The sequence below is a fragment of the Coptis chinensis genome, chromosome 3 (genome assembly GCF_015680905.1).
Source record: "Coptis chinensis isolate HL-2020 chromosome 3, ASM1568090v1, whole genome shotgun sequence".
NCBI classification, from domain to species: Eukaryota; Viridiplantae; Streptophyta; class Magnoliopsida; order Ranunculales; family Ranunculaceae; genus Coptis; species Coptis chinensis.
The window spans coordinates 38,218,773-38,230,970 of NC_141458.1; the positions used below are offsets into that span (position 1 = coordinate 38,218,773).

The following is a 12,198-nucleotide window of genomic DNA, read 5'->3' on the forward strand; positions in this document are numbered from 1 at the left end:
GTTTTTCCGAATTCTGTCGAAATTCGGGGTGTGACAAAAAAGATTTCAAATTATCATCCTAATGATCAAGACTCGGTGAGAAGAACATATTTGCTTAGGGGTCCTTGCTAGCCTAATCATGCTTTTCATCCAAGAACAAAGAGAATCCGACGCTTTCAGAAAGAGTGGTATAAGGAGTTTAGTTGGTTGAAATATAGTATTCAAGAGGATGCTGCGTTTTATCTATATTGTTATCTCTTTAAACCTAATAAGGGGGCACACGGAGGTGGAGATGTTTTTTCTCACAGGGGGTTTACTAATTGGGAAATAAAAACCAAATTAAAAGAGCACGTTGGAGGACCAAATAGTGCTCATAATATTGCTTATATGGCGCCACGGGCTTTGTTAAATCAAGAGCAAAGATAGCGAGACATTTCTTCACGGATTAATCGACCAAGTTCGGAAGGGATTATCGAATACACCTAGCCGCAATAACCGATTGCATTAGGTTTCTTTTGAGACAATGTTTAGCTTTCCGTGGTCATGATGAATCAAATGAGTTGATCAATAAAGGTAATTTTCTTGAACTTATAACGATTTCCGAAAGATCATAAATAAGTCATTAAGAAAGTTCTTGATAATGCTTCTAAAAATCGAAAATTGACCTCACCGATATCCAAAAAGATATTGTGAATTGCCATCGTGGAAACTACAAATGCTATTCTAAAAGATTATGGAAATTCATTGTTTGCTATTTTAGTTGATGAAAACACGTGATATATCAATTAAGGAACAAATGACAGTTGTTTTGCGTTATGTAGACAAGAAATGTTGCGTGATTGAGAGATTTTTTGGAGTTGTGCATGTTAAGGAAACTAGTGCAGTAACACTTAAAAAGGCAATCAATGAGTTGTTCTTTAAGCATGGGTTGAGCATATCTAGACTGTGTGGACAAGGGTATGATGGGGCCAACAATATGCAAGGTGATTTGAATGGCTTAAAAGCACTTGTAATGAAGGAGAATGAGTCTACATTTTATATTCATTGTTTTTTCCATTAGCTTCAGTTAGCCCTTGTAGCAATTGCAAAGAACCATGAGTCAATCGCTAACCTTTTTAGTATTCTCTAATGTGGTGTAAATCTTTGTTAGAGCATCATGTGCGGACGGGATATGTCATACGATGCAATGAAGGCTAAAGTTGTTGCAGCATTACAAAGCGGAGAAATTTCAAGTGGCAAAGGGTTGAATTAAGAGACTAGTCTTAAATGATCTGGCGACACTCGATGGGGATCACACTATTATACACTTCTTGGCATGATAACCACTTATGGTTCAGTAGTTTATGTGCTTGATAATGTAGCGGAAAATGGTTCAAGCTCAGAACAAATAGGCGAAGCTTACAGATTATTGGATTCAGTGCAGTCTTTTGAATTTATCTTCAATTTGCATTTGATGAAAGCGATACTAGGAATTAGCAATAATTTGTCAAAGGCTTTGCAGCGTGAGGACCAAGACATTGTCAATGCCATGACTCTTGTTAAAATAACAAAGGTACGCTTACAGGCGATGAGAGATGATGGGTGGGATAGTCTCATGACTGAAGTTTCTTTACTATGTGCCAAACATGATGTGGTTGTTCCAAATATGGAAGAGAGGTATATGGCTCGAGGGAGATCTCAATGAAGAGCAGAAGGAAACACCAATTTATATTACTATCGTGTTGGATTATTCTATCACTGTCTTGATTTGCAAATTCAAGAGTTAAACGACCGGTTTAATGAAGCAAACACATAATTACTTCTTTGTATGGCATGTCTTGATCCTAGTTAATCATTTGTTGCTTTCGATAAGCAAAAGTTTATCCGTTTTGCTCGACTTTATCCCGATGATTTTTTTAGAGATAGATCAGATGGAATTAACGGATCATCTTGAGAATTATATCATTGATGTACGTTTCGATACTAAGTTTGGTGAAATAAATGGAATTAGCGACCTAACCAAAAAAATGGTTGAGACAAAGAAAGACATTGTGTACCCACTTGTTTATTTGTTGAATAAGTTGGCGTCGATTTTACCTGTTGCTACTACCACTGTGGAGAGAGCATTTTTTGCTATGAATATCATCAAGAATCGTCTGCGCAATCGAATGGTGGATGAATGGTTGAATAATTGTTTAATAACATACAATGAAAAAGAAGTTTTTGATAGCATTGATACCGAGTTGATCTTATAACGCTTCCAGAAGATGAAAAAGGATGACGAAAAAGAAGGCCGCCGAGGACAACTATGAACAAGTACTTATTTAGATTTGATTTTTTTTTTTTCTAATACATTAATATATATATATATATATATATATATATATATATATATATATATATATATATATATATATATATATCTGCCGGCTACATCGACATACTATTCTAACATACTATCTTGACATACCTAGCCGACCCTCAGATCAAACAAAATCTAATGGCCAGATCTACTTCTAGAAAACCAAGCAAATAAAAGAAAATGGGCCACAAATAACAGGGCGAAAATGTCATTTTCTTTTAGAAAAAAAAAGAAAACCCCTTTCTTCTTCGAGTCTTTTTGAGTTATCCCCCCAAAGTTATGTCGAGTTTTGTGTTTAACCCCCAAAATTTGAATCATCACAATTAGACCCCCAATCTGTCTCAGACTTCTAAAAACACTGTTTATTTTTTTCATAATGCCCAAACTACCCTTTTACAGTTGTTTCCTCCTACAAACTACCCTTTCACAGTACTGAGTTCATGACCCTCTCTACAAACTACCCTTTCACAGTACTGAGTTCATGACCCTCTCTACAAACTACCCTTCACTAGAATTCAGATCGACCTCAAACATCATTTCCTCCTGAAAATGTAGAACAGAGCCTACATAGAGAATTGGCATGATTAAGAACTAAGAACAATTTGAGCTTCAGATCGACCTCAAAAACTTGATTCAAGGGTATGTACAGTCTTGTAGATTTAGTGAAGGGATTGAGTTGTTTGTTAGGCTTTGTAGAGAGGGTCATGAACTTAATCCTTTTGTGTTTACTACCGTTATTAAGTCGTTTATTTGTATGGAGTATGCCGAGCTTTGTTGGCGCGTTCATGCTTGTATTTGTAAGCTTGGTCATGATTCCAATGCATTTGTTGGATTTGCGTTAATTGATCATTATCCGTTTGTGGGTTTGTTGAGGATGCGAAAGAAGTGTTTATTGGGATTCTTGACAAGGATATGGTTTCTTGGACTGGAATGGTAGCTTGCTATAGTGAGAATGGGGAGGAGGCTTTGAAGCTTTTCTCTATGATGTGGGAGGAGAGCCAATGTTGGATTCAAAATGTGAATTTGAGGCTCAGTTTAATTGGGGAAAAAACAATTTTGCTCTGTAATTTTCTTGAAAGGGTAGTTTGGGCATTATGGAAAAAATGAACAGTGTTTTTAGAAGTTTGAGACAGATTGAGGGTCTAATTGTGATGATTCAAATTTTGGGGGTTAAACACAAAACTCAACATATCTTTGGGGGGATAACTCAAAAAGACCCTTCTTCTTCTTCATTCACGTTGGTTTTTCACAAAAACCATTGGGTCTTCTTTATTCACGTTTTTCTTTTCTCCACCCAAAACAAAACACTCTAAGATTGAGATCGGATTAGTTAGGAATGGGATGAGATGCTAAAATTTGATAAGAGTGTGTTGTTTTTTATTTGATTCATGATGACCTCCCTTGTATGGACGACGATGATTTTCGTCGTGGAAAGCTTACTTGTCACAAGGCTTTTGGTGAAGAGAAGCAATGATACTGCGGGTGATGCACTTTTATCTCTTGCATTTGAGCATGTAGCAAGCTGAAACCACGAGTGTGTCTTTCGACCGCGGTGGTTTGGGCCATAGCAATACCGGGCTTCGGCATTGGATCGGGATGGGGCGGGAGGAGGTCAAACGGTTGATATTGCTAGTGAAGGAAAAATAATTTATCTGAGTGAATTATAGTACATACACTTGCAAAAGACAACAGTGCTTTTAGAAGCTTCCGTCGTTTGTGGAGTGATCATGGGTTGGGGACACGCCGTCGATGTGGAGAGATTGTGAAAATATGCAAGGTATATAGGTCTTTTGTTTCAAGTGGTGGATGATATTTTGGATGTTACAAAGTCTTCAGAGGAATTGGGGAAAACGACAGGAAAGGATTTGGAAAGTGATAAAGCCACATACCCTAAGCTGGTGGGGATTGAGAAAGCCAAGGAGTTGGCAAATGCATTGGTAGCAAAAGCTCATGAGGAACTTTCATACTACAATAGCACAAAAGCTGCACCCCTGTATCAGTCCGCTAATTACATTGGACAAAGACGAATTAGTAATCTGCGGGTTAGGAGAAAATGTTATTATTGCTTTCCATAGAACGTAACGTAAGAACAAAAAAGTTACTCAACATATCGGCAAATTCAAAATCTTGGATAAGGAGATGTTGTATTAAATTACTCTATAGATCATCTAAATAGACTTGGGATCGGACTTGCATTTTGGTTCCAATCAGTATACTAAGCTTTTGTGAAAACTAGGTTCCCGGTGCTTTGTCTCCGTTATGTGTATGCTGTTTTATAAGTCGGTCGTTCTACACTTTACTCTTCTTTATAATCGTAGATCTCATTTAGCCGTGTGTGCCGATATTGAAATTTACTTTTTTGGCTAAACTACTGATTATTTACATCTTGTTGCTTTGAATTGTTCGATTAATTTGAGTAAATTATACAACAAGCCGCTATACAACACACTCTTATCAAATTTCAAAGATCTCATCCCACTCCTAACTAATCCCATCTCAATCTTAGAGTATTTTTGTTTTCGTGGAGAAAAGAAAAACGTGAATAACGAAACCCAATGGTTTTTGTGAAAAAAGCAACGTGAATGAAGAAGAAGAAAATGTTTTTCATATTTTTTTCTAAAAGAAAATGACATTTTCGCCCCTATTATTTGTGGCCCATTTTATTTTATTTGCTTGGTTTTCTAGAAGTATGTTAGAATAGTATAGTATGCCAAAAAAAAAAAAAAAAAAAAAAAAATATATATATATATATATATATATATATATATATATATATATATATATATATATATATATATATATATATATATATATTTGAATGCTTGGTTTTTGTCTAGTTGGCTCACCCTCACTTACTTTCCTGATTCCGCCACTGCATTGGACTTAGCCTAAGAAAATAAATTGACAAATGATACTTGTTTTCTCTCGGGGTAGAAAGTTTTGTTCATCTTTATTTTTTAATCAATGATGAAAATTAAGAAAATGTGGACTTAAAAGTTGAATAAATAGCTATTTTTTAAAAGATATATATGATCTCCCCATCATGAAGATCAAACATGCCAACAAAATTCAGTTCGTTTAAAGAAGTCTAACATTACCAAAAATTGTTATGAATATAAAAAAATAATAGATAGTTAGATAAAAGTTTAAAATTGAATGTTTTACAAGACTAAGCATATTTGTTATAATGATTTTCAACGTGGGAAAATCGTATTAACAAAAACTTTGGCCGTAACTCATATGCTGCAAATGTGGGGACAGTGTGGACATGATAAATGTGGTTCTATCCCTCCCTATATATTTACACACGTGCCACAAACGTGATATGCAAGGTTTTATAAAACATGGGCGTGCACAAAAATGTGGCACCAACATACTTTATGATCATGCAACACCGTTACTGAGGGAGAAAACTAAAGAATAATAAAATACATCAACAAGTATGTTACTGTGTCATTGAATGAACCTATAATAGGTAGCATTCTTATCATTTAACATGGCATGACATTTAGTAATGTTGGAGGTTTCAAGTTGAATTTGGATTGCTTTTAATTTCATTTATTGGATACAATGTTACGGGAATAACGATGTGGTTGTAAAAAACAATTATTTTTTAATGTCTGGACAAGAAAAAAAGTTAATGATCCGAATGATGCAGGAGAGTTTTCGTTGCAACAATTAATGCCAAACTTGGTGAGAAAGGGGAACTCTTCAAGTCTATAGATCGAATTGATTTTATTAGAGACGTGTTCAATGCGGCACAACAAGCACCCCGTTTGCAGAAAACATGGTTTATTGATAGTGTGATAATGGCGAGACACTACTTTGTCCACGACACACACGATTGTGCAAGGATTTTTTTTTTCCTACTGTATATTAGTTATTTATTTGTTTATTTTTAAATCTATTTAATATTTACTTTTCTTTGTGTAACAGTCGTACATGGTGTACAATGGTGTTTATCTAGATAAAGAATTTTATAAGAAATGTCCCAACTTCTGAAGGCATTATATCTATATTTGATAGATTGTAGCCTCTTACAACACTTTTGTAGGAGACAGGTTGTTCTCTTCCCTCTGCTTTTAATTAGTATTGTTCCCGTTAGTTATGTTCTTTTTCAACCAAATTTTGTTTCTATTTTCCTAAGTTATAACCAAACATAAATAACAACAATAGATAAATAACACGTACTATCCTGAAGGTTTTTTATTTGTGCTTTTTTATTGCTAATCCTGACTAAGTATACAATGTGCAGGATGATTGAAACGATGATTCTAAAGTGTCTTGGTTATTGCTCCTTCCAATCAGCTTGTTGCGGCCAAGGTACAAAAAACTTAGTGGATTGGGAATATTGTTGTCTAGATCGATAGTGGATGGAGAACGATCAGGGGCGGCTCAAGGCAATCGGGGGCCTAAGAAAAGTCCGAATATGGGGTTTTATAGTATTAATATGTACCAATAAAATTGTTACATCTTATGGATTTGTTTACATCATTTCATATGAATGCAAACCTCAATTTATTTAACAACAAATTTATAAGATAACAATTATTGTAAAAATTGATCCCAATATTTTTTATTTATTTATTGAATAGTCATCTCATAAACTTGAAACTTCAATAGATTTATTTAACAAATAAATGCACAGGAGAGAGAAGAAAAAGTATACGCCAAATAATATATATATATATATATATATATATATATATAGGGTCTTTTTGAGTTATCCCCCCAAAGTTATGTCGAGTTTTGTGTTTAACCACCAAAATTTCAATCATCATAATTAGACCCCCAATCTGTCTCAGAACTCTAAAAATACTGTTCATTTTTTCCATAATGCCCAAACTACCCTTTTAAGAAAATTGCGGGAGCAAATTATTTCCCCCCCAATTAAACATGGCCCACTCCAATAATTTAGATTAAAACCCCCAACTTAGGGTTTTATTTTGCTTCTCACTCTATTTCTCATCTCATCGCTCGTCTGTACTGGGCATTAGATTCAAAAAGACCACAAACAATTTTCGTTACCGATATAGAGTTAATCAATATGAAGAACCGATATTGAGTCGAATTCGATACCGATACCAGTCCAACCCCAACAACCAGATTCGATACTGACACAAATCAATTACAAACAGTCCAACTTCGATACCCACCTCCCAAAACCTGCACAAAAACTTCTTGCAATCTTCACTGCATTCAAACACCAAGTTTCAATACCGAACAAAAACACCCAATTTCAACACCGAGTCAATTCCTAACATAAAATTCCAATACCGAATCAACCCCAAACAACCAAATTTCGATACGAATAAAAAACCAACAGCCTGAAGGTCAACAAAAAACCAAATCAAAATCCAAGAAATAAAGAAGTGGCTTGGACATCGGATTCAAAAAGCTTGGTATGGGTGGTAGCCGATACTACTCACCTGGAGGCGACATTCCATAGTTTCGGAAACAAAGTTTCAGATGAGACATATCACTTGGGGGCGAATTCAATACCTATGATCCTAATCCAAAAATTTCAGTTGAAAACAACCGATATTCGCGAAGAAGGAACTCAAAGAGTTTGACTTTGGCAAGATTAGTTTCTTAAAGTCTTGTTTGGATTTTTTGTTTAAACTTCGACATTTCCGCTGATGGGTGGGTAATATTGGCAATGGAGATGGCCAGATGGGTATTGGTTTCAGAAGTCAAATTTCATAAATGGGTCTAAGAAAGATAATGGGTCTAAGTGACATCTTAGCTGGTTCACCACCACCCATTAGTTGTTGTTGGAGAGAGAAGCAAGCTGGATTTTATATGGTTGGGGAAGAAAGGAGTCAACCAATATCGGATAAGTCAAAGAGGATGTCAGAAATTTCAAACGGTTCTTTAACTTTCTAACAACTCTTTCAAAGGGGTAGTTTGGACATTATAGAAAAAATGAACAGTGTTTTTAGAGTTCTGAGACAGATTGGGGGTCTAATTGTGATGATTAAAATTTTGGGGGTTAAACACAAAACTCGACATAACTTTGGGGATAACTCAAAAGACTCATATATATATATATATATATATATATATATATATATATATATATATATATATATATATATATATATATATAAAGAATGAGGGATTATATAGAAAAACCAAATTAAATAAGAAAAAAAAAAAAATGATAGAGGTATGATTGAAGTGTTTGTCTCAATGTCTCACTCATATTTGATTATTTGTTATAGAGTAAAAAGGAAAAAATGCAAGGAAAATGAAGGAGTTTAACGTGATTTTCTAGTTTATAATTTTCCAATGTAAAAACGTTTATCCAACTGATTAAAATAAATGAAAAACAATAATGGGATTTTTTTTTTTTTTTGGCTAACAAAGTGGGTTGTGGGCTAAAATATATTGGGGGTCCCTTAGGCAGTGAGGCCCTAAGCCACTACTTATTATGCTATGGGGTAGAGCTAGACTTGAGAACGATGAAATACTGTGCTACTGAAGTAATTTCTTATTTATAAAGTGTACATTACATATCTTTGGACATGTATAATTGTAGTATGCCATTCTCCGGTAGGGATTAAACCCAAAAACTTATGTGGTTAGGAAAAAAAAGTGGTTACTAATGAATAATTCCAAAGCATTAGAAGTGGACTAATACATTCAAATCCAATCATCTCTAACCAATCATTATTATTTTTTTCTAAGTTAGCAATGTAATGTATTGATATGAAAAATGTTACAAAAAAAGTCCGGCTTAATCCAATCATTAGAACGATATGTTGATGGTAATAAAATGGTGTATTTTTTTTCCAATAACCATCACCATATCTATATATTAGAACATAGTAATATCAGTTATAGAGTTGGAAATACTAAGGGGAAGTTGAGTCAATGAGGCTCCTTTTATAGCCCAGGAAGCAATCTCATGTGCCAACTTATTCCCAGTTCGCCTGATCCAACCAAATTTGTATTCACTAATTCTTGCAACTAGAGTTTTAATATGACGTACAATAGAAGAAACTTTTCAACCTACATCAGCTACAATATTAGCCAGTACTAGCATAACACTTCTGCAGTCACCCTCGAAAATGACATGTTGTAGACCCATTTGTATTGCCAGCATCGCAGCTATCTCTGCTCCTATGTACTCAGCTTTCTCAGCATCCTCAACAAGAAATCGCTTGTATGCAGTCCCTTGGATGTTCCCATCTCCAGAACGACAAATGGCCCCAGCAGCTCGAGGCCCGTATTCTTGTCGAAAGCACCATCAAAATTCAGCTTATACCAAGGGGGCGAAGGCGGAAACCAAATACTAGCTTCCTCATTTCGTGAGCCAAGTAACTGGCTATTATTGATATCGGAATTAAGCCTTGCATAAGCTGCTTCACATTTTGTACTTCTGAGAATTGTATTATGTAGCATTCTATTCACCCTTAGTTCATGGTGTTCCATCTTTGCCTTGTTGCGACTCTCCCAGATCTGGTACAACAATAAGAGGTTGTAAATACCTCTTCTTATTAAATATTCTTCCGTGCTCTCACACCAGCAAATGAATTCTTGTAGCCAATCTTTGACAGACCAATCGCTATGAAGATCAACATGTATCATGGATTCAGAGACATACCATACTCGTTTAGTCCACTCACATTTGAAAAATAAGTGCTCAGCTGTTTCGATATCCTTGTTGCAGAGTATACATGCAAACATCTCCCTTGAACTTGTGTTTATCCAGAATATCCCCATAAGGCAACCCCCCCATATACAATTTCCAGAGAAATAACTGAGTATTAGCAGCAACTTTAAGTTTCCACAACTTCTTGAGCACCTTAGGATTGAATGAAGGAAGAATTAGTCACCAACTCATCTTGCTTAGTAATAAGAAACCTATATGCAATTTTGACTGATAAGTGATAACTTGCCATTTTTGGACGTCGGCCATATGATTTGGTCAGTGATAAGGCTTGGTCTGATAATAATAAGGTTTATGGAGTTCTTGATTGGATTAGGAAACAATTCTCCCAATCGATTTTGGTTCCATGAATGGGACAGAGGGTTGATAAGATGACTTACTGTAAGACCGGCTATAGATGGATCAGGTTCGAGGTAATCTTTAAGCAAGATGGGTTTAGAAAGATGTGTAAGCCAGGGATCATGATATATAGACACCTTTGATCCGTTTCCAATTCTCCACAGATACCCTCCTTGAAATCTTTCATGGTTCTGACTATACCTCTGAAAAAAAATAAGAAGTACCCTTAGGCAACACCTTCATCTCCGTCATATTCCACCAATTGGGGTAAATACTTTTTAACAATTGCGACCATTTTGAAAGCTCATTTTTAATTAGTCGCCAACAATGCTTGCTGATGAGTGCCTTGTTCATATCTCTGCTGCTGCGGAACCCAAGGCCACCGTTATCTTTGCTTTTGCATTACCGTTCCCACTCAGAGTGTGATATGAGTTGGACGTGTCAGTCCCGTTCTACCAAAAATTCCTACAGATTTGCTCAAACTTGTCGGTGATTTAATTTACAAGGCAACATGTAAGTACTCATGGCATAAATTGGAATTGCTTGAGCTATTGATTTAACAAGTGTAGTCCTGCCTGCTTGGGACAAGACTTTAGCCTTCCACCCTGTAATTTTTCTTTGAACTCTTTCAACCAGATATTCAAAATCAACACTCTTCTTTGACCCAAAAGAACAGGTACGCCAAGATGCATTTCCTTTTCATCAAAACCTCTGATCTTCCATCTTTTCATGAGCATTTTCTTGTGTCTTGGATGAACATTTCCACTAAAATAGGCTCTAGATTTTTCAAAATTTACCGCTTGGCCAGAGGCACGGCAATAAGTCTCCACTATTCCCTTCATTTTTGCAGATTCCGCTAGATTAGCTTTACAGAATATTATAGAGTCGTCAACATAGAAAATATGGCTTATCCCTGGTGCATTCCTCCTTATTTTTATGCCCGTTAAAATCTTTTCATCTTCAGCTTGAGCTAGTAGTCTAGAGAAAGCTTCAACAACTAGAATATAAAGGTATGGAGAAAGAGGGTCTCCCTACCGAATACCCCTCTCAGGATAAACTTTATCAAGCGGAGTACCATTTAATAACACATTATATGATACTGTGCTAATACATTGTTGGATTAATCTCCTCCATTTTGCTGAGAAGTCTAACTTGCCCATAATCTGATCCACAAAGCACCACTCTACCCTGTCAAAAGCGTTTGCCATATCGAGTTTTATAGCCATCCAACCCTGCTTCTATTTCTTCATCCCCTTTATGTTATGTAGGACTTCACTAGCTAACCCTATATTATCACCTATAGATCTGCTTTTCACAAAGGCACCTTAAAGCGGGGAGATAAATTTATGTAGGTGAGATTTGAGTCGAGTAGCAAGGATTTTTGAACAAATCTTATAGGTGAAGTTACATAAACTGATAGGTCTGAATTTCGATATATGGTCTGGGTTGGGAATTTTAGGTATCAAGGTGATGAAAGACTCATTAATGCAAGGGGTTAAGGTTGCAAAGGTGAATAAATATTTGACTGCATTACTGATATCTTCCCTAATAATATCCCAATACTTTTGCCCTTGAAATCCATCCGGACCAGGGGCCTTAAGAGTTCCCATACTTTCCACAGTGTTCCAAATCTCTGTATCAGTAGGGGCTTCAGTGAGATTAAGATTTTCACGGGGAGTGATACAAGGTTTGAAAAGGCTAAGAAGGTCTACATTTGGAAGAGGTTTATCAGAAGTAAAAATAGTTCCAAAATAGTCATTAGCATTTGCACCCACTGCTTTTCGTCAGTATGCCAATTCCCTGCATCATCTTTCAGTTTTTCTATCTTATTCTTCCTTCGCCTATGAACAGTGGAGAGATGAAA

General features: G+C 35.7%; 1 protein-coding gene and 1 pseudogene across 1 annotated transcript; one reads left to right on the plus strand and one right to left on the minus strand.

The window, feature by feature from the left end:
- The first annotated feature begins 1,294 nt into the window (after positions 1 to 1,294).
- On the plus strand, positions 1,295 to 6,322 carry LOC147509511 (geranylgeranyl pyrophosphate synthase 7, chloroplastic-like; annotated as a pseudogene).
- Positions 6,323 to 9,445: 3,123 nt separating this feature from the next.
- On the minus strand, positions 9,446 to 10,048 carry LOC147509512 (uncharacterized). The gene has a single exon (XM_086597841.1). The coding sequence runs from the start codon at positions 10,046 to 10,048 to the stop codon at positions 9,446 to 9,448; it is 603 nt and encodes a 200-aa protein (XP_086453967.1).
- Positions 10,049 to 12,198: the final 2,150 nt, after the last annotated feature.